The sequence below is a fragment of the Centrocercus urophasianus genome, unplaced genomic scaffold, assembly GCF_019232065.1.
Source record: "Centrocercus urophasianus isolate 14NV4802_14NV808 unplaced genomic scaffold, USGS_Curo_1.0 seq_11, whole genome shotgun sequence".
In the NCBI taxonomy this organism is placed as follows: Eukaryota; Metazoa; Chordata; class Aves; order Galliformes; family Phasianidae; genus Centrocercus; species Centrocercus urophasianus.
In genome coordinates this window covers 86,248,180-86,272,472 of record NW_024884253.1, presented here as the reverse complement: position 1 = coordinate 86,272,472, position 24,293 = coordinate 86,248,180, and the positions used below count along the sequence as shown (strand labels likewise).

Here is a 24,293-nt window from a genome sequence, read left to right as displayed (position 1 = left end):
TGGTGGAACTGCTTGATTAATTGCCTGTACGTATGATAAAACCTCAACTTAAACAGCACAAAGCGTGATTATTCGTCTGCACTGTAGAGCCACGTGTGGAACACAGACTCAGTCCTACACTAACATGCTGAAAACACTGTCCCTGCTTTAAGATTTAAAGCAGGCTTTGCAAGTGGTGGTTTGGATGAAAATCTATAAAGGCGACAAGGGCTGAATAAAGAACAATTTCATGCATATAACAGCTAGGAAGACTTTAGTCCCTGACTGAATAGCACAACCTGAGATGTACAGAGACCTTGTAGTGACAAAAATGGCTTGCAGGATGTAATTAGAGATTTGGAGAGGGCAAAATGTAGCTTCCCCACTAAAGGAGCAATACTGTCTTACACACAATATGATCTAGTACACAGCTAATATGAGATTCACCTTTGTTTCTCTGAGCACTGTACTGTCTATGGAGATTGTATTAAACCCACCCTTTAGCAGAACTCTACCACTGGAATTCCCATTCAACAGTAAAAAAACCCACACAACTGTCTTTGTAAAAAAATGATTTTTGTTGTATCAACAAAGCTTAGTAATTCCTTCTGAAGTTGACAGGCAAGATGGCAGACCAAGAATTCTTTCAGACAGGAGAACAAAATCAATAGCAACAAATGATGAATTTTAATGGCCGAGCAGTGTTTGATTCTAATGTAAAAAGATACATATCACACTGCATTAAGCAAAATCTTTAAGGAAGCTGTAAATGTTCTGCACATAAAAGACTAGCAGAAAAGCTCAATTGAAAGATTTATTAAAAGCTTTATGAGTTTTCTGCACACAATTCAACCTGCCACGGCAGTTACAAAAAGAGTAAGCAATGCAAACATTGCATCATTTTAGAAAAACGAAGAGGAAGCAAGATACAACAAACTTCTCTGCCAAACAAAGATCTCAAACTTCAGGTCTCCCAGAGCTTATTAGCATTCTCTCCTATGAATGACAGGAAAGGCATAGGGTGAGTACAAATTATTGCCCGATTTATATCACTTTTTAAGAGAGAGAGAATTGTTGCTCTAAGTGTTTTCTTTGAAGATTTTAAACAGCAATTTTTATTTATTTTTTTTAAATGAAAACCGCATTCAATTCACAGTTCTCTTTTAACTCCTCCATAGTAAACCATAGCAAGAAATGCCAGTAGAGCCAGGCTGACAGACAGTATCTTCAGTCCTCTTCCTTCTTGGTGCCATGGGAGATGCAAAGCCATCCAGGGGATGAGTGCTGCTTTCACTGGGATCTCAGCAGACGGATGTGCTTTCCACTTTGTGCCATTCCGTGCATGCCTGAACTCCTGTGAAGAAATGCATGCATTAAGATTGAAACTTTGCTATGTATTTCTGATTGTACATATCAAATACAAATAGAATCTTCCCTTTGCATTGATGTTCAAGATAATACACTTTTTCAATGCAAATTCAATCTGCACTGCACCAACATCTAGTCGTCTGTTTTTCATACAGAATTCTTACCAATGCCATACAAAGTCAATCTTTCTAATGGAATTAACTGCCACATCAATGAAGCTGTTAACAAGAGAAACAGATCTCCCAATAGAAACCTTCTCATTCAGTTCCCTGGTGTGCCTGCCATTACCACTCTCAACCTGACTGAAAGCACCAAGATCCTCCAGAACATGTGGACTTCTAACTGCAGCACAAGTTACAGATGCTGAATCACCACTTCAGCTTAAATCCAAGTGGAAAGAATAAGATATTCCTCTGTCTTGCAACCTTGTTCAGTTCAGCATGCTATCCATGGAGATATTTAAAAGTAAGAGCATCTATTAAAGCTGTAATCTGATTACATCTCCAAGAGGTGTAAGTGGAAAAGAAAGTAAAAGGTGTAATTACACAAGGGTGAAATGATCTTGCATCAGACAATTCAATACTTCTGCTCAGCATTTCTTTCATCTTCTCTTTATCTCAATAATGAATTCAACTGAACTCAGCCTGGTTTATAATTGGTCTGAAATTGTTCTGGGTAAAAAAAAATTAGATGAATCCCCCTCCTACATCCCCCCCCCCCTTTTTTTTTTTTCTTTTACACTTTATAGGAAACAAGTCAGGCACACAGAAAGTACCTCTCTGGATAACCTTGCATTTCCAAGCAGCTGGAACAGGGTCACGTGAAAGCACAGACTAGATGCTTGATTCCCTCCTTCACCAAATGTATTGCTGGGCAAATTTAAGGAAATATCAAAGCTCCAAGACATGTGCTTGCCCAAGGAAGTGTGATAGCACAATTCAGACTGTCTGCAACTGCCTCTTGTTTCTCACTTCAGGAATCAGTTCCAGTATAGCAATTGCAAAAGGAAACTAATGATTGCTACGGGCTGGGTGAGCAAGCATCAAAGGGGTAAATGACAGCCTGGCTTAAGTGTTAGTTTAATATCTGGAGTATTTTTGATTTGGATCACAATTCACATAGGTGGAAGGCTACTGAACAAGTGACATATGAATGGAGGAGGAGTTCTCACATGTACTACCCCCAGAAGATCATCAGCCGGGTGAAGAGAAGAAAAGGAAACAGGTAAGCAAGTTGGAGTATAGTTATCTGAAGCATAAGGCATGGCAACAACACCAAAACTATCAACACACTGCTCCATATTGCTAACAGCTATAACCAATGAGTTTTAGTTACTGGCCACAGCTATTTTATCCCCCAAAATCAAAGTTGATTAACCCTTGTATGCAGAATAACCTGGAAACCATATGGTATCAACTATTAATAATGTTTATATATATGAATCAAAATTCATCTGCAATATACTCATTTTAGAGATGTATAAAGCCTTTCTCTTCTTTGAAGATTGCACAAATCTCTAAGTAGCACAATTTATGGTCACGCTGAGTTTTCACATGTATTTCTTCATGTTAACACTAGAGTCTAAGGTGATTCAGAGAATGGGTTAGGCCATAAAAATAACAATATAATCCAACATAGATGTATTTGAAATTTAATTTTAATTGATTCACGACTTTTCAAATCTGGGTAACTGCAACCCAACTCCTAACTCCTGATTAAATATTCATATGCAGTTTGATAATCCTAAAGTGAAGTCCTGAACATTCAGTTGTACAAAACCAGATATCGTCTGTCAGAAAACAGACAACATGACAACTACTTCATTAGTTTCTAACTGCCTCACCCACGCTGCTCCACATGCACTGCCCTGATTTCCTATACACTGTCTCTATGGGACTGAGGATAGCCAGCAAACAACCCAAACACAACAAGTTACAACTGATACCAGGTTTTGAGAGAGTTGGCGTTTCTTCTTCTATTCATTTATTTTACTAACAGTTAAACACATTAGTGTCTCATGCATTCATTCACATCCCTGCATAGTGGTTCTCAGTAGTGATTCCACTGGCACCTCATTTCTATTTCACAGTTTTTCTGGTTTCCAACGTATAACCAAATAATCTTTTGTCCACTCTGCAGTTTGCACGACAGCTTTAAAACATGATAATCTCTCAGAGACACCTGCAGGTAGATGCATCTTCCTAAAAGCCTGCTCTGCAGCTCTGTAAGGTGCAGCACAGAGCTCTCAATAGCTAAACTGGACACGCTGTCTCAAGCCTGAGTGAAAGGCTGCAGCGGCCATCAGTGCAGTGTGTAAAACAGTGAAGAGCCCCCCTATATAATCTGTCCTTAATATCATGTAACTATCACAGTGCCAGCTGTGGAAAACACAATGTACATGTTTTTATCTGTACAGAAGCCCTTTTGTAGGCTCCATTTGAGGAACTGGTTTTCAGTAGTATATACCATAGTTTATATTGCACGCACAGAGAAGGACAGGAGAAGATGAAATTGCACAAGCCAAAATTAAAACCATGCATTCTAAAGTAGGCAAGACAAATTTCAGTAGCTTCTTTGGGCCTTCATCTAACCCTCAGAGTTTGCAGTACTTAACTGCTATATCCTGAGATCCTCCACAATTTTTATTTTCCCTAAAGCTTTCTATCTAATGTACCTCGAGGAATGAGACAACTGCAGAGCACCTTTCTTAAAACCAAGATCATTATATCCACTTTGGCTGGCTGGAAGCAAACATTTCACCCCTTGAGCTAGCTAATTCCCTCCAGCTCTGACTTTACGGAAGCATTAATTCTGCAAGGCCTTTGCTGTATCTCTGGAGAAAAGTGTTTACTGTACACAATCACTAGTGAGAGTGCAACACTTTCTGAACCTGGGCTCACAAACACCTTTGTAGCTGCAGGACTTGGGAAGATTAGCATAATGATTCAGCTTTTTGGAATTTAGATCTAAATCCAAAGAGTCTTTTTTATCTGAAAAAATACTTGGGGGAAATAATAAAGAAGTTCCCAGAAATATAAATTCATACTAATTTAAGTCTTGTTAGGCCATAAATTCTTGAGTTGCTTGTTATTAATAACGAGGACTGTTCTCACTGAAAAGAAAAAGGTATTCTAAGACTTACACATATACTATTAATCAAAACGAGGAGAAGAGGAAGAATTAGCAAACTGAAATGCAAAGAAGGCATTTTGAGCTAAGCATCTTGTATTTCCATGGAGTTAGCCTTTTATCTTGTTTTGGCAGCCACAAAGTAAACACAAGACTTTGCTAATAAGGTATATTATAAATTATTAAACCATCTAGTATATGATCAAATGCATTTCAGATTATTTTTTGCATAATTCTGCCTTGACAACTGCCAGGAGTAATATATTTTCTGTACTCTTGCAACAGACCCATTGACTGCTGTCTTTCTGAAGCTCCAGTCACAGTCTTAAACTGCTATGCATGAAAGAAACAGACAATCACATCAAAACCTAGGCTTTGGCATCTGTCGATCACAGCCCAGCTTTCTGTAAGATCTCACTTCATGTTAGTCAACAAAGACATGATAGCAACTCTTTAGCTCTGAGCTGAGGTTTTAATAGATTCAAAACATTCCTTACATGCAAATTTCTTCCATGGCTCAGGGGCACTGTTAGAGCTTGAAGTGTTAGCTAACTGCTGTGAAAAACTACTTGACTGAGTATACCTCAAAATAAATTCGACTTCTGAATCTTCTAGCACTAGCAAGTATATCTTCTACGCTTGTACTACTGGGTTTAAAAATATGGACTTCTATATAATCACACACAAGTAGCCTATGTGACAAATTAGAAGAAAACATGTAAAAAATACGCATTTCATATCCTACTGTGCCGTTTGAATCTCTGGGCTATCACACTTTGGAGGCATTTTTCAGATTTAAAAAACAAACAGTTACTGAAGGTCACACAAGTTACACACTGGAAACACATGTATGTTGTTATATTTAATGGTTCCAGAAGACCCATTTAGATCTGAAGCTATTAAGAGAGCTCCCTTGATTTATTACTGTATTCTACTAGTCTCCTGCAACTGTGGAACAACGATTACAAAGCAGAAAATGAACAGCTTTTTTTTTTTTCTAATGAAATTACACGATAATTTCCATAAGAAATACCCCTACCACCGTGTATATACTCCCAGTAAATGCACAGTGCTGTTGTTTAGATAAAATGCTGCCTAAAAGCATGCTTGCATCAAATGTTATCATCTGTGTATCACTCCTAGGAACTCGCTGATTCCAAATTCCAACATTTATTACTTGTTTGTTTTAAGAAATGGAAAACATTGACAAAATAATTAAAGAAATCATGCACTTCTGTAAAGGGAATTTTGTATTTTATTTTCCTTTTTTTTTTTTTTATTTCATTTTTGGTGTGTGCATAAGTACATGCATGTGTGCATATGTGCGTGGTATGAGCATGTGTTTTAAAGATACAGAAAGAACTGAACCGGGATAAATACAAATTTAATACTAAATTCTCACTAAATGATCAGTCTTGGTGATAATTAGGATTCTATTATCCCCAAGACATTACCACTGGAGTTATAGCAGGAAAATAAATTAACCAAAGCATCATGCAAATGGCTGCCATTAATTGCTAAAACTATCTTTCTGTCTGTCAGAGGATCCCAGGCTAATTCAGTCTGCACCTAACCCATCCTGCTGCTCAAAAAAGGATCAGGTATGGCCAGCTTGCTGAGGGCCTTAACTAGTCAGGCCTTGAAAACCTCCAAGGTCAGAGATTGCACAGCCTCTGGACTGTTGTTCAACTACTTGATGGCATTCATGGCAAAAATTTTTCTCCTTATACCCAGTCTGAACCTCTCGTTACAATACATGCTTAGTGTCTCTCCTCCCAGAAACACCACTCTGAAAATGGAGTCTTCTGAATAGTCTTCCCATAGGAACTGGGGGTCTTCTGTTTAGTCCCCCTGAAGAGGCTGAAGAGGCCTGTTCTTCAGATTTCAACAAGTCCACTCCCTCAGCCTCTTCTCACAGGCCAAGTACTCCAGACCAGACCATTCTGGTGACCCTACACTGACCTCATTTCAGTGATCAATCCAAAATTTACATCCATATCACCAAGCGTTCCTCTATCAAGTCAGGTAGTGCTATAACAATAGTCCTAACAGCTGGACCACGGTCAAATACAAACTTAAAATAAATTGAACAATACGAAAATATGCAGAGACAGACTTTAAGCAAAACTCCATCAAATCTGACAGTTTGTTCCAGGTTTGTCATCCCTTGTGATCAGTTTTAACTACAGCCTATCTCTGACCTGCGTAGCAATTGGGCAAAATCTCATTTCTTTCCCAGTAACACTTCTGTCTGGCTTCTTTGGTCAGTGCAGCATTAATACAATTACCGTTCCTCAATTACCTCTCAGTCAGTTCTGTCTTCCTTCTACTTCTCCCCATTTCCCTCCTGCATCACCTGACCACATAGCTTCTCCTAATAAACAAAAGCAGACATGTCAATAGAAACACTTCCTGTATCATGACTTTCTGCCCAGGTCAAGAGAATCACAGAGTTGGAGGTGATGGAAGGGATCTCTGGTGATCACGCAGTCCAGCCTGCTCTGTTAATGCAGGTTCCCTACAGTAGGTCACACAGGAAAACATCCAGTTGGGTTCTGAATATCTCCAGAGAAGGAGACTCCAGAACTTGTCTGAGCAGTTTGTTGCAGTGTGCTGTCACCCTCAAGGTAAAGAAGTTTTTCCTTATTTCATATGGAACTTCATATGTTACAATCTGTGCCCCTTGATCTGTAGCTGGGCATCACTGAAAAGAGCCCAGCCCTACCCACTCAACTCCTGCCCTTTAGATATCTATAAGCATTGATAAGATCCTCCCTCGGTCTTCTCCTAGCTGAACAGTTCCAAGTCCCTTAGCCTTTCCTCATAAGGGAAACACTCCAGGCTCTTCCTCATCTTTGTGGCCCTCCACTGAACTCTCTAGAAATTCTCTGTCTTTCTGAGGAGCCCAAAGCTGGACACAGTGCTCCAGATGTGGCCTCACCAGGGCAGAGTAGAAGAAGAGGATCACCTCTCTTGATCCACTGGTCATGCTCTTTTTAATGCACCCCAGGATACCCATTGGTCTTCTTGGCCACAGGGGCACACTGCTATCCCATGGCCAACTTGTTGTTCACCAGGACACCCGCATCCTTCTCTGCAAAGCTCCTTTCCAGCAGTTCAGTCCATAACTTGTAATGATGCAAGTGGTTATTCTTCCTCAGGTGTAGGACTCTGTACCTGCCTTTGTTGAGTGGTCAGGCGCTGGAACGGGCTGCCCACGAAGGTGGTTGAGTCACTGTCCCTGGAGGTGTTCAAGAAACATTTGGATGTTGTACCAAAGGTGATAGTTTAGTGGGAAAGTACTGGTGGTAGGTGGATGGTTGGACTGGATGATCTTGGAGGTCTTTTCCAACCTTGGCAATTCTATGATTCCCTGCTCTTTCCTGTGTTCTTACCTAAGGGTAGACCTCCCTACTTCTTTTTGCTCCTCCAAATTATCTTTAAGCATTAGCATTCCTTCCCTGAGCCTCAAAACTCATAATGTAGTTAGTTAGAAGCTAGACAAAAGGGTAAGTAACTGGGGCTTACTAAATGACTTCCTTTCTGATGCACTCTTTTAGACGTGGGAAACACACAAAAAATCAAATAACAAAAGAAACAAAAAGAATAACAACAAACAGCCAAGCAGATGTACGCCAAAAACACCTCCAAAATCCTTAAAACATACTCTACTTGAGAAGTACTGTTTTGCATTATATTCACTTGTTCTAGCTTGTTTCTTTATCTACCTATATATCCTTCCAGTAAGAAGCTGACTCCGTTTTTATACAATAATATTTTGTGATACTATTAAACTCCTACTACACGGTGTACACATTTTCAAAATAAACTCAGAAGTAGCATTTTGAAGAACAGTGTAATGTCTGGATTCTAAGCTTTTTCCTTAACAAGGTGTGTGGGATATCAGTCACTACACTGAGACCTCACACCACAGGAAACCAGCAACCACAAGAGAACCGAGGGAGATTTGAAGCAGAAAATTTGTGATTCAAAATTCACAGTAACCCAAATAACAACCTGAAATGAAGAATGAACTTAGGAATGTGGACAAATTCTGAATTGTGATCTGTCACTATTTACTTCCTTGTACAGAAATGGCATCTCCTTTATAAGGAGATGGCAGCTGCTTGCTCTGGCCACTCATCTGGTAATCAGATGGTTAGCAAATGAATCTGTTTCCTAGAGATCACCAGCACAGCATTCACAGCTTTGAATTGTCTTTCATGTCACTATCATCTCTACAGAAATGCACCACTCACTGCCTCACTGTGCTCGCAGCCTCTGTTTGGTCTCTGATGTCTGGGCCAACATAAAATAGGAAGCAATACTTTCAGAGCAGCCCCCATATTAATGCCACAAGAACCATCAAAATAACTGAATAATATGTACGTTTCAATAGTGACATGAGTAACATTGCTTTACTTGTAAGTGAACTATTAATATATCAACTTTAAGAGGAGTTCTATACTCACAAATAATAGAAAGTATCCTCCTAAGCACTGTTATTTGCAAAGAGCACTGTGATAAATATTCAGCAAAAATCTCAAGGGACATTCTCTTTCAAAATCAGGAAAAAGTCACAAACAGCATCATGCAGTCTCATAAACATGGTATAAGATGAGCATTCTTAATATTTAGGAATCATATTTCTTCCCACAGTTTCAAATTCTGTATCAGTTTGTAGCTGTGGGTTCTATACACTGCCCTCACTTCAGAAGAAGTGAAACAAAATTAAAATGCCTCCAGAGCCATACTGCAAACCAGCAATACAGAGCTCTACAATTCTTGTCTTAGATTTCAGTTGTCACCAGAAGCCAACGCAGCCTTTAAATTCTTTAATCCCTATCAAGCATAAGACTTAAATCCATTTTCTTAAAGTTACACAATGTCCTCATATTTAGTCACCTCACAATTTCTGTTGCATTTGTTTCTGCCCTGTATTGCATGCATGCATCCAATTGCTGAGAACGTATGTGTATACAATGCACAGCTGGAACCAGTCCTCTGTGAAAAGGAGCATTTCTGTAAGGCTGACATCCAATGGTTCATAAACTGTTGACCAACTTTGTGGGTTCACCAATAATCCAAAGGTTTGCTCTTCATGTGGTCATGGCCTCTTTCCTTTAAGTATCCTTACTTGTTGCAGGAGGTCTCCCACAGTGCAGTTAGCACACATCTGAGCACGTAAGGGAGTATCTTGAAATGGGAGGCTCCTTTTTTAATTTCACACTCAGCCAAGTTCAACTGCAGTTAATGGAGGACTCTCCCATGGAAACATCAAAGAACAGTTACTGCGAGCAGCAAGTCTAACTGCTCTAACACAACCTCAGTATGCCAAGCCTCTACAAGTGACTCATCAGCCCGTCTCCGCAATGAAGATTACATGAGAAAAATCTTTGTTGGCTTGTTGTGTACTCCATGCTAGATAACCACGATAGCACCTCGGCATTATGTATAAGACATCAAAGAACTGTGAGTATCCAGTCTACAAGCTGTAACGAATATCTACCCTCAGGAGAGCATTTCCACCTTTCAGAGGGTGGTCTGACTAGACAACCAATGTCTGTATCTGTAAAAGGTTCAAGAACATAAACGTGAACTTGCATCTTCTAATACTAAAATACCAGAGATCTGTACCTCATCTGAGAGCCTCCAAAAATCCACTGGACCTCATATCCTGTGTATGGAAACTGCTAAGTCACAGCCTGAACACTGACTGATCACCGGGGGAAAAGACAGGGTCGGCCCTGGGAGCACAGGTGAAGGCAACGCAGCTGTGTGACTGGAAGGGATGGAGCTTGGCTGCACCTCTCCTAGACCCCAGTTAAGGGCTGACTGCCACTAGGGAAAGATTTCTGGTTAGAGATCCCTCCTTTGTGGAGTTTTACCTTACAAGCTTAGCTCTTTGGAGATGGGTGAGCATTCCTTTCCTCTTTATCCTTCTGTCACTCCTGTGCTGTCTTCCCACTGTGCTAATCTTTCTGACTGTAACATCCTGGAGTTAGTTTCTCTTAAATGCTGAGCAGTTACAGCTGAAATTCATTTGAACACATGCTACGGGAAGTTTAGTAATTTGTAAATATCTGGTTCTGAGCACTCTGAATTGATTATCACACTTCTTTATGAGGCTGACCAGTGAACACTAAGAACATCTTCCTCTGCCTCATCTTCATGTGTGAAATGGGAAGATGAAAGCTGTGTTTCAGGAGAATAATGTAAAAATAATCTTAATACTGTGTCTGAAGTATTCAAAAAGCTAGTAATGGGAGTCTAGGAAAGGTTAGAAAAGTAATTAGAAAATCCCTTGAGAGTAAACTGTCTACAGCAAATAACAGTTATTATAAAATGAACAATGAAGAGGAAAAATATCTAGCAATTGCTTATTAAATAGTCTCAGCTCTGCACATAAAAGGAAACAAATCTGTATGTACAAAAATTGTGCATAAGCACATAATTAAGACACTGAAACATAACACGATGGGCATCTACATGGAAAAGAGGAAGTGAAATTCTAGAATTTCCTTTTTTTTTGGAGTATTTCACTTTATACTCCAAATGATTTGTGCACACATGTACACAAGAAATGTCATTCTTAGTTTCTTGTTATATCATAGGTTTTCAGTGTCATTGCAGCGTTACACTTTTCTCTGCATCTACAAGGATACAGCCGGCAGAACACAACTTGTACTACTTTAATACATCTCCTTTTTTTACCTTTCAGTGTTTGATTGTTGATTTGGTCTCTTGGTTATTACAAGGAGTAACTGGAATTGACACCCAAGCAACTGGTGTCCTTGATTCTGTCTCATCTGTGTCCATGCTAGTACTTTTCAGCCTACTCATCCATTTCAGCAATGGAAAAGCAATCAAGTTTAATAAATATCAAAGGCTGGTATTAAAAAAAAAAAAAAAAAAATCTAAACCAGTGCTTCTGTTGAGGAAAAGGTCAAAGAACAATCTGCCTTTTTGCCCTCATCTTGCTGACTAATCTGCGCTCCTACACTTCCAAATAACCTACAGTATTTACACAAACCATCTACAATACATTATACGCCCACAGAGTAGTCACAGAAGACAGGGAGGATGTGGATATGAAGCTGTGGTTTTTGTTAATAGAAACATGGTAGGAACCATATGACTCAAACTACGGAAAACCTGGCTTCATTAGATCAACTACTCACTTCTTCGTTCTCTTTCTAACCCCGTGAGGACTGTATTCTTGCAAAAAGACTGTTTTTGCATCATAGCACTTCAAAACTAAAGGGAAGACCAGATGAAAGCTAAATAGAGAATAAACACGTGAGAGGAAGGGAGGTGGCACTTCTCAACGTGGGATGGGACACAACATATCAAAAATCCAGTTTGCTCATAAATATAAACAGCCTTCACTTCCCATTTCTCTCCTGGCTTTCCATAGCTGAGAGATGTATCTGACTTGATCCTACCATATAGAACTATGATGATGAGAATGGTTTCACATAGCTGTTGCAAAGGGATTGAATCTACTTTTGATATGTGCCATGTTAGGTCAAAATACAAATGGTAATAACTTTCCATCAAATGCGGCAGTATTTCTAGGCTATTTTCTTATAAATGAGGAAAGTATGAGGTTATTAAGACAGACTGACAGTCTTCAAAAGGAATTTCACTCACCTCTAAATAATTTCTTGCACTTCTCTGAAAACAAAACAACACAAAATCTTTCCTAACATTAGGTAATAGATACACACTGCTTTCAGGAAAAATAAATTAAGAAGATCTAGGATAAACACAAACAGAAAATGGCTAACACGTATAACGTGCCCACAGAGATGGTAAGCACAAGCCCACAGAAGAGTAAGTGCAGGATTTAATTTAGTCTAACGAATTGATGGGTTTGGATTTTAAAATGCTTCATGCCTACAAACTAAAGCTTAACAGCAATACAACAGGATTTTTATTGCACAAGATACTCTCACAAGCGTAAATCTATAATTCATTCCTTTCTAGCTATTTAGAGCTGTACATCTGGCTTTCCCCTGCAGTCCTGTGACAGAATCTGATCATGCTGCAGAAGGTTAAGCACTCCTCACTGAAGAAAACTAATGAACTAATGTTTCTTTAGACAGAAATACATGTTGAATAGTTCAAATAAGAGAAGATTTTCTGTAATTCTAAGCCCTACTTTCATTACTTCAGTAAATTTGTACATCTAGAAAAAACTATCAGAAATGGGATATTCACATACATCTTTTTTTGTATGATAATTATGCTATCTTCACTTATCAGAGATTCTGAATGTGCAAAATAATTTCCATATGATAAGGCACAGATTGACTGAAATGACTTACAACCGTGCATGAACTCTTGTCAAAACACGGATGAGATTTAAAAAAATTTAAAAAAGCCTTTAGCTCTGATAACAAGACCCTTTCTTGAGGGGCAAGAAATCCATCTTGTTCATATTAGGTATTGGTAGTTTTCATAGTCATACGTTATGTTTGACAAAGGGAAGAGATGAAGCACACTGCCTATACATCTTTGTTCCAGGAAAAGCGTCTTCAAAAAAAATTTACAAGCAGCAACAATCACATATTCATCACAATTTGTAGCATGGAGCAGTCAATCCTTTTTGACTGGCCATAAGTCTATCGTGAGCCTTACACTACGACACCTTGCCAATTACGAAGCATGGCATAAATTCATCACGTGATGAACAATTACTAGTTCTTCTCCACACATTATATATGCTCCAAAATCTGTACCCTGTCCTGGTGTCTGCTGGAAAGAGGGTGCTGGAAAGTATCTACTGAGGAGGCTCACTTCAAAGGCTGCCCCTTTCTGCTCTTGTGTAATGACAACACCCTCACACATCTTGGAAAGGGCTCTATTACAGGCCAAGTCCCACAGAACAGTTTTTCTACCCATAAGGCCAGGCAAAAAGGCAAAATAGTGTGTTATTCAAAAGAAGTTGTCAGCACTGCACAGCAATGTCATTTGTTACAGCACCTGGTGACTTAGGATGAGCTGGAAGTCAGAAAATAGCTGCTTTCTTACAAAATGATGATCTATGTAGGTCAAATATTGTCTGCCTACAGGCCCCTAATTATTCTGTGTGATTATTATCACCCACAACAACTGCAAACGTGAATTTCTTTTTAAGAAATGTTTATCACTGATATCTTCTCAACTCCATGTTTTTATTTTACAAACAATCTGTCAGCCCTCCTCTACAATAAAGACTACTTGAGAAAAACAGACATTATTTCTTGCACACCTTGATGCTGCACACAGTTCAGATTTGGTTTTGACTTTACACCAGTGTATCTTAAAATTGTGCCAGCACTTATGACTTCAACAGTGAAAAGGTGAAGCACCACTGAAGTATATATATTGCCCTCACTATACTTCCCAAGTCTCTATTTTTGATAGTACTTCCAGGATTTTAATTAGCATGTATTATTTAGCCTGGCACTGGACTAAGTCAGAATAAAAACAAACTGCATTTTTAAGCAGAGTTCTAACATCTGAAACAATATAGAGAGGTATGGGGGAATCCTTAAAGTTCTTTAAATATCCATTAGGAAGTAGTCAGAGGAAGATTATCAAGATTAGTGTATTGCACAGTGAGCAGAAGTAAGCCAGTTCTCTCTAATAAATGCTTAAATAATTGATTACTTTTCTAAATATTTCTTCTACTTAATGGTCTTTGATAAAACCTGCAGGATCATTCAATAAATAAGAACAAAACCTTGAATTAAATAAATTTCAGTATCAGGGTTCCTGAAAATCTTCAGTGCAATAAGTGATGAGCCAAATTTCTTACTTCTCAAACTTTACAAGCAAATTACTGCTCGCTTAGTTTGAGAGGACTCCTTAAAAAAAATCCTAGATTGAGGGAGAGATTGTGGTAGGAGGGCAAAGGTTTAATTCTATCACTGTTCGGTCCAGTAGATTTGCAACATGCTTTATTGCTCAATGACATGATCAAGGCTTTGATCTCATTATGCAGCAAAGGATCTAGAGTGAATGGGATGAGATGGAATACAGTTTGTATAAACAGAAAGTTACTGGATGCAATTTCTGAAGAAGAACTGGTTTGCCACATTTGCATGGATACTGATAAAAAATAATCAATTTCTTTCTTCTACTGAAAAGGCTCTCATACCTTTATCATCCTTTACACCACAGAAAATCACTAATTCAGTGTTACTGGGAGCAAAATTCAAAACAAAAACATAAATCACTCTACTATTGATAGCATCAAATATTATCTAGTTTGAGTGGGAAAATATGATTATGAATAAATCTTAGCATATTACTATAATTCAGAATTAATATTTCAGGAGTAGGTAAACATGACTTTAAAGGACTGACCAGAGTAAAAAAGTTACTTGAAAAATACATTCATATATATCTTAGTATATATTCGCATTATCATTATAAGTGTCACCAAGAGCAGAAGGGATGATTACTGAAGACTATAATACCAGTCATCTACTGAAAATCTCTTAAAACTTTTGAGGGTACAATATTATTAAAGGCTAGAATACACCTTATTTTACTTACAACGTTTTTGTTTCTTTGTTTTTTAATTAGATGCAGTTTTTTTAACATTTTCAAGTTAAAACATAGCTTAATCTCATGACTGCAATTTTCAAAAGAATCTGAAAGCTAACAAAATATCTCACAATGGTTTTGGCAGGAAAAATATTTCTAAGAGGAAGAAGTTCAACATTTCAATACCTCGCATGAGTGAAAAAACCTCCTGCTGATCTTTCCTTTGTGACTGGGGAAATCTGTACTGCCCTTCTAAACCTCTGTTTCCTCTCGAGTGCTCCATGTGTCTTTTTCATGCTGACCTACTTAAGTATTCTTGTAGGAAGACTGAGGATTACCACACTGATAGATGATAAATAGGTAGAAAAATCATCCATCTCATACCTCCTATCTGTAAGTGTGAATGAAGACTAAATGTCTTATCCTAATGACTTTGTATTCACTTGCAAGGAAATGAAAGGAGATGAGAAAGAAATGGAGAGACATACTATCAGTGTGAGCTTTTTAGTGAGCTAAAGATTAGTAAAAAGAAAAGGGAAAACTAAATAATGCAAGTAAAAACACAACATGTATACAGGCTGAATATTCTACATTTGCTTTTGACTGCACTGGTGTTGAACTCCACTGGAGAGGAAATAAAGACAATTTTATAGTAACTTTTGCTGGCATAATCAGTTGGAAAAGGTGAAACAAATAGAGAAATTGAGAAAAGCTGTGGCTGCCTTTTTTTTTTCTTCTTCCTGAAAGCCAATTAACACCTAGAAAATTTATGAACTGGTACATTAAATAATGAAGCTTTACTAAAAGCCAGTGCCTTTTGATCTTTTCCAAACAATCTGCTGAATTGAAAAGAAAAAAATGTTTTAAAAAGAACTCCTTCCTAAAGGAGTGTCAAATAGGTAAAATTACCATGGATACACACTTCCAATTTGTCTCTAAGTCAAGGGAGAACAGATCCCACTCTCTCATCTTACAGTGCAGCACGGGGTCAAGAACTAGAAATAATACACAAAAATGAAACAACTGTTTCAGTACTTGAGGGTTCTACTTCTGGAGGCAGGAGGGGCAGAATGCTTCTAATTTTCTCTCCTTCTTCAGAAAATGACTTACAGCTGAATCATTCCAGTCATTACTATTTCCATTTTTCTGCACGTACTGCAGAGCATTAACAAAATTATACAATTTAAAGTGATTAGACGGTAACAATCAGACAAATGGCACTGTCCACTGGGTAAATGAAAAGGAAATAAACTACAGTTCTTGTCTTTCCACCTGAAATGGTATTGAGAGAGCATTTGTTTGAAAAAGGGCTGTGTAAAATGTGTTGTTTCAGCTGAGCTTTGATCACTGTAGCTGAAATTCAGCCCTGTCAGAGAGATGGGTAGAAAGGCAACCCACCCATTAAATTTAAGACCTCAGGACAAAACTAGGGATCTTACAGTCGCTCTTGGCTTTGCTTTCTTTAATCATCTCTATGTGTTTTAACCTTCTATCCAATTCTGGATAAACGAGCCACCTTCTATTCCATTTTGTGAGCCATCAAATAAGGCTGGAGACAAAGAGTTCACCTAGCTCATACCCACCACTGAAGATACCTGTACCCAAAAATGTTTTTTCTCAGGTACTTGGTAAACTTGTTTCTAAAGAATAGCATTGAAAAAATAAATTCCTCAACTCACTACAGGCAATCCAAGCCAATTCTTATGCAGACTCAGCAAGAAAAATGTTTTCAGGCTGTAAGAAAGAATCTGTCCTGAATTTCAGAGTCTAGATTGATAAATGTTGGGCTTTCAAGTAGAAGAAAAAAATTAAATCAACTGAAATTTCCAAACAAATTAATCCAATGTGGAATACAGATGATGTGTAAATCACAAAAGCTAGCACCTAAAGAAAAGAACACCAGATTATTTTTTTTTGGTCTTTTTTTTTTTTCCAGAAAAACAAGACTTTTCAAATTCCTTCCTAAACCCAAGAACAGATGATCCACTTTTAAAAAGGAAAGGTCCATTTTTTTAGACTCTGTTTATAGTGACACTAACTTTACAGTGACCTCTGTGAAATAATGGAAAAAAAAAACCATGAGATAAAGAGATTAATTTAGAAGGATTTTACATCACTTTATATGACTTCTCTTTACAACCATAAGGGAACAAGACGAACACATTAAATGGAGCTGATTAATAACTATAAAAGCACTAACTGGTTGCACGCCTCTCACTACAATCAGTTGTTTTAAGGAAGGAGTGAGAGAGCAAATTACAGAACAAAAGGTATGTTCCTACAACAGAAAATGCAAGAGCACTAAACATTGCACCATACTGCATGGAAATGTGGCACTGCCTGATACCTGCTTTACATTGGAAGTGTTCAATTGTTTGTCCACGTGTCTATGTTAAATAGAAAATTCCCAACATACTCTTCAAAATGCCCCTTCTTAGATGCTGTGATGTAAAACCTTTGTAAAGTAGCTTTTCAACAGAGGCAAAAGATGTGCTTTATTTTACTTTTTCTCTTTTGGAAGTTCTGATCTTTCATTAGTGTTTCTCATACTGTCAGTATTTTATGTTAGATTTCTTTCCTTAAACCTGCATGTCGTTTTTTTTTCCATCCAAAACTTGCTTCTTTGACTTTTTTTTTTCCCCCTAATACCTGTCTTCTAATCCCTGTTTAGAATCCAAGCTTTCCATCACTTTGAAACTCCAATGTACATAAAAACTTATGCTTTATAATCCCTGCAGTTTTACACCTATCTTCCATGTCCTTGAAGGAAGTTTCCAATATAGAGATCTTAATTTTGCCATGATTTCTTTCATTTTGGTTCCAGAAGACTACACATTCTTCACTCTTCTCCATTTCATTTTGCCTACAAGTGAAGCACTTTCTTCCTAAGATCAGAGAGTTCCCTTCAAGCTATGCTTTGCTGACTCTTTTTACTGGCAGTTTATATAGAAGCCTTTGATTTTTGTATCTTTTCTAGTTCCTAACATCAGGAAAAAAAGGCTGGATAACATTTAGAGGTCATATTTTGCTAAATAAATAGAAAATACTCTAACTAAGGGATAGGAACATAAAACTTCTTTAGCAGCATCCAGTGCTATCTACTGCCAAAAAAATAAATGAAAGGAGGACACGGAGAAAAAAGAACAAGCAAACTGATCAAACAGTTCCTTGCTATCTATATATCAGTGGCTTATTCCTCAATTCCTCTGAAGATCCCAAAGACTGGAATAACTCCTAGCTTAACTGTGGATATTACTGTGACCTGGGAGACATTGAGATGTGCACCAAGGTGCCAGAATAACAAACAGAGGCAAATGGAGGCTGCCTGCATGGTCTGTTCACATGGGAAGTGTTAGAGAATGTTATCAATAAAGCAATAGAAAACAGGCAAGTGAGACAAAGATGTGCCTATATTTGCTTCAGAAGAAAGTCAGTCACAGATGATTATAGAAGCAGGAATTCTAAACATAAAACAAGCATGAGCTTATAATCAAGTAGTCAGTTAAAATTATTTTTCTTTGACTTAATTTTCCATTTGATTACGATTTCCTACCAAAGGCTTCCAGACTTCCAGGCTTTGATTTTCATAATACATAACAGTTCTGGCAAGCAGCCAGCCTTTTATTTATGTCCTTCAGTCCTTAGGTCTCTTCCTTATCTATTTCTCATATTGTAGCACTTTTTTCCTTCAGTCGCAGAACACATAAGCAACTAGTTATTTCTGAACTACAGAACCCTAAAATACTTTACTTCAGTTTCTTAACACCAAATCAGAATTCTCACAGATTCTTATCATTAATTGCATGATTAGGTCAGGACAAAGCCTTGTCTGTAGATATGATATATTGGTTATGCATTTTATTTTGTCCTGCTGAGAAACTGTAAGGATCCTTAAACATGCTCAAAATAGATAAAAATGAAAATATCAAAATTAAATTTTAGAATTGAATGACATTCAGACCGCTGACACACTCCATTGACAACTTCACTCATTATTTGGTGATAGCAAAATAAGTATCCTGTGCATTGCACCTTCAAAACCTCGCAGGCAATATTAACAGAGCACTACATGACATAGTAGACACGCTTATGTGCTTTACTGAATGTCAAAATGCTGAGGTATGTCCTTAAAGCTTTGCCAATTCCTAGCCTCCTCAATTAAAGAGGAGCATTCACTTGTTTTTTTCCCCATGAAATTGAGAAGAACTAATTATTGATCCAAAGTTTTATTTACTGTTATTTTTAATTGCAATTGCTTACTTTTGATATGTTTGTTTTGTCTAGCAATCATTTGTAATGTCTACTATCAATATCCAGTCCACACATCCTACGCTAGATTCACCAGAACCAAATCCAAAACTGCCTTCTGCTCATCCTTTATTGATTTCAGCTATCACTATATACCCTCTAAACCTTGTTCTATCACTGAATTGGCAACTGCACGACCCAAGCCTTAAGAAATCTATACTAGATTTAAATTCCGGTAATTGAAATTACTAAGTGTATTTGCCTTTAATAAACTATCTTGAAAACTGCCATTTAGACACAATGCACTTTTGAGCAACTTCTACCAAAAATGCATGTTGAAGTAAAAAATTAATTCTGGTAAACAGCTGTGTATTTTAACACATAATACGTCCCCTGCAATCAGTCAGACAAATCATTTTGACATCTTTTGAACCTGAGCTACTGGCTCCAGCATTCCTCCACCCTCCGTGGCCTGATAAATTCTGCCACAGAGCCTAATGTTACTGAAAGTAAAGACCTTATCTTAAGCAATTTAACAACACTTTTGTTTGTTTTTTTTTTTTTTAGAAAATACATTAACTGCTAAGAAATTCTACATCACTAGTAAATATATAAAAATGGATGGATATATTAGGTGTGTTTTGCACAGACTGAAAAGATATGATAAAAATGCATGCTAGAAATAGACTGGAAATAATCTTGTCAGTATTTGCCTGCTTCTGATTTGGCTCAGATATAAAATGTACCGAAGTTTGACATAGACCGTCAACATTTCTGAGTGTGACACACTGAATTCTCTCCTTTCCAATCAAAAACACTGATTTCATTTGTTGACCTTCTTGCATTTATTTGTACCAAACAGTTACCACAGTAATGCTGCCAAAAGGGTAAAAAACAAAACACACAAACCAACAAACTAGTGAAGTCAAAAAACACAGAAGCCACAACTGTCCTTTCAAAGCCATGGTATGCCTTCGGTGCTTCCTCTGAACTAATCAGAAGAAACTATTGAGGGAAATGGAGCAGGTGACAAAGAAACCCCATAGAAAAGTCAAATAAGCTCTGATCCTTTGTAGGTAATTCCTCATCACAGTATTTTTGCTTAAGATTGTTTTGTGCTTTCATCATCTATACATTACGGCACTCTCCATTTTTATCAAATTTCAGTCCTGTGGTTAATGTCCTTATAAACTGAAAGATTTCCCTGTCCTGTCAACATTCCTCATTAGAGAGAAGTACATTTGTGATGCATTTTGAAACATATCTTTCACTGTGTTCTATGCAGGCTTAGAATACACTATCAAAACAGTACCTACAGATATGTACAATCACAGCTCTAAATCAGCACTATCCCTCTTTCCTTCTTGCAAAGCACTTTTATGCAAGTATGCTGAACTGTAAGCTACAGTCCCAGTACATTTCATGGTCATCAGGGAAGAGCTAAGTGCTTTGCTGAATGGGAATGGACTAAAGCATAGACACTTCAGTGCAGTACAACCCTTTGTCATGTTGTTTTGCTCTAAATTATCTCAATCTACATTAAAATTTACATGTCGCTCTGAACTAACTGCCATCACAGACCAGCAAACACAGTGGAGCTGAGAGGAAGTCATACCACTGACAAGGTGAGAGCAGAGACCCAGTTGAAACTTCTCAGGTATTTCAGACAGCATGCTGTAGTGGAAATGCTAAGTCATGGCCTGAAGCAGTGATTGAGCACCTGGTGGGAAGGCAGGGCCAACCTGGGGGTGCTCAGGTGCAAACAATGCACATGAGTGAGTGGAGGGGATGGAGACAGGATCCATCCCTTCCCAGACCTTATTTAAGGGTTGGCAGTGGAGATGAGAGTATCCCTTGCTAGAGATCCCTGCTTACCTGAGTGTTCCAAAGGTAAATGGCTTTTTCCCTTCATTTTTTTAATATAATCAGGATTCTGTGGCTGCTACATTCAGGCTCATTCTCATTTGCAGTAGCTGAAGACTTTACCACCCTGCTATTATTATCTCATTATAGCAACACACACGTCATCTTCAGGATGCTGGTCAGTTCCTAGAAGAGTTTATGCCCAGAGGACAACAACTGGATAAGAGAAACATGCCTGATCTCAAGAGCCACCTGGCAGCTGATTATGCATTCACTCAATCCCAAAATTAAAGCAGGCCCTAATTCTTCCTCATCTTAATGCAAAGCAGGAAGGGAAAGGGCCATGTGTTTTCAATCTTTGTTTTATTCATCTCTTCCTTCTCTCTACTATAAAGTTTGGTAACTTGGCTCAACAAAAAAGTTATCCAAGGTTTTTGCTCTGTATGCTGAGAATGTGGTGGAGAGCCTTGGCAATCTGTTGAAGATCCAGGACCTCTACTTTTGAGGGAGTATCTGAAAACATTTGTTCTAAGTTGTCTCATTCTTCTTTCCTCAGTCTGTCATGAGAGCACACAGCAAACCATAAAAAGGGTCAGGTGACACATTGCCCTGTTCTCTAATTGTTAGAAAGAGTCATCCACTATGATTCCACTTAGACTGCCCCTTAGATTCCACTTAAATCACCATTTAGACTGCTGATGAGTAGCATTCCTCAGAGATTGGTGCTGGAACCAGTGCTATTTAACATCTTTGCATATGTCATGGATAGTGAGACTGAGTGCACACTCAGAAAGGTTGCAGATAACACCAAGCTGAGTGGAGCAGTTGATACCCTAGAGGGAAGGGATACCATCCACAGGGATCTGGACAGGTTTGAGAGGAGGGCAGCAAAGTCAAGTGCAAGGTGACTCCACCTGGGTCAGAGCAGTCCCAAGCACAAATACAGGCTGGGTGGAGAATGGCTTGAGAATAGCCTTGAGGAGAAGGATTTGAAGATGTTGCTTAATGAAAAGCTCAATGTGAACCAGCAATGTGAGCTTGCAGACCAGAAGGCCAACTGTATCCTGGGCTGGGTTTGAGCACCTTCTCTGTGAGGACAGGCTGAGAGAGGTGGATCTTTTCGGTCTGGAGAACAGAGGGCTCCAAAAAAACCTTCTAGTGTCCTTCCAGTACCTGAAGGGGACCTACAGAAAAGCTGGGGAGGGACTGTTTTATAAGGACAGGTAGCAACAGGACAAGGATAAATGGCTTTAAACTGGAAGAGGGTAGATTTAGACTAGGTATTAGAAAGAAATGCTTTTCTACGAGGGTGGTGAAACTCTGGAATGGGTTGCCTAGTGAGAGTGTGGATGCCCCCTCCATGGAGGTGTTCAAGCCCAGGCTGGATGGGGCTTTGAGCAACCTGATCTAGAAGGAGGTGTTCCTGCCTATAGCAGGGGAGTTGGAAATAGATGATCTTAAAGGTCCATTCCAACCCAAACCATTTTGTGATTCTACGACCGGAACATGAGATCTGCTCAGAAGCATCTTAGGTTAGAATTAGATGTCTCAAGCACTTCTAAGCAGGAAATTTGCTGTAACTTTTTATTTGGGCATTCTAAGTACTTGTTCATATCTACTCAAAGGGCAATCACAGATTTATACCTCTTAACGGCCTCTCAATGATTTGTTATGTAAATTATTGGTCCATTCGACTTTGATAATTTTGTTTCTTATTCTTAACATATAAAATTTCAGTAATATTGTTGCCATGTTTATTATAACCAGCCTTATGATACCAAATTACTCAGCCCTACTTACACAAGGTATGCAGTGATTATTTATGTTAAATATGACCACTTACAATTAAAAAAAATATGTATACCTATTCTTATCTTAATACTTGTCCACAATTTACTGTAAAAGCAGCAAGGTGGATGATAAACTTCCAGTTACCTTTCTTCCATGTGCTAAATTACAGCTACATATTTTCAGAGAGCCTAACAACAGTGCTGGAGAAAGGACATCAAATGATGCTTAGAAATGTGATACACATTTTCATTTCACACTCCATCAGATTTTACAACTAGAGTTCCATGAAATGTATGAGAATACTTGGCTAACAGCCACATCTACTGAGGTGTAAAATAAGGATCAGATATCTTTTAAAAAGAGTTTCATTTTCTTTACATGGCTAGATCAGACGTTGACCTTTTTCCAAAATATACTGTAAATACTTAGTACCTCTACCTATCAAAGACTTCTGAATCTTTGGGCAAAATTTTGAACTACTCTAACAGACAAGTAACCAATAAATATTTTTAAATACAACTTTGTAATGGAAAACAAACAGATTAATACTTCTACTAAATTAGAGATGAAATACATTGAATTACATAATTGCTTATATTAAATCTTTTCCATTCTAATAGTTCCTTCTCATTTTGTGCCCTGGAACAAGAAACGAGGATATTATTGCCTTTAGAGTCAGCAAATAAAAGCTATGGGTATCAGCAAAAGCATCTTTTAAATTCAGATTTCAATCTGTTAGAAAAGATTAAAGCTTCATGCATACACAAAAGGGGAACTGTAAAATGATAACAGATATATAGCCTGAAATCATTACACTTGAGCAGATGCTGTTTTACCAACAAAGTAAAACAGAAAATGTCTTTTACTCACCTCTGTTAAACCAGAAACTTCTCCTTTTGCTAATGGTCTCGTGATGGACGCAGCATAAACTCTGGCATCTGACACAGGCTGCCCCTTCATAAAATGTTTCCCAGCTTCATAAATATTCACTTCTACCATTTTACCCATTAACATAGGATCCTTTGGCACCAGAACCTTTCAAATAAAGATACAGTTACTAAATATCATAAAGGGCATCACTCTCCAGCTTCCACTCAGAAAACAGACTTTTTGCAACATGTAAGAGCAACTCCTAAACATTTAAACATTTAAAACCTCAGGCACCAGCATAAGCTACAGCCCCTGACAGGTGATCAGTAACATCTCCAGTTTGCCTTCAAGAGCTCTGTGGTGCTAGCTCAGTGCTTCTCAAGTCAGTTGATCCTACAGCATGCGGTTGTGTTTCTTTTAAACTGATAAGAAAGTCAGACCCGAATGACAACATTTTAATCCAGACTAACTGGTTTCCCCAGGGCACTTGTAGTATGGAATGCTAA

General features: G+C 38.1%; 1 protein-coding gene across 2 annotated transcripts in view; it reads right to left on the bottom strand.

Annotated features, from left to right (window-relative positions):
* Window positions 1–643: 643 nt before the first annotated feature.
* CDKAL1 (CDK5 regulatory subunit associated protein 1 like 1) overlaps window positions 644–24,293 on the bottom strand; it is a 362,027-nt gene continuing 338,377 nt past the window's right edge. For both annotated transcript variants that reach the window (XM_042837305.1, XM_042837314.1), the window contains 2 exons: window positions 23,788–23,952; window positions 644–1,333 (listed from right to left, as the gene is read on the bottom strand). In XM_042837305.1, coding sequence (XP_042693239.1) covers window positions 1,130–1,333; window positions 23,788–23,952 — 369 coding nt within the window. In that variant the 3' untranslated portion in view covers window positions 644–1,129. The remainder of the gene's footprint in view (window positions 1,334–23,787; window positions 23,953–24,293) is intronic.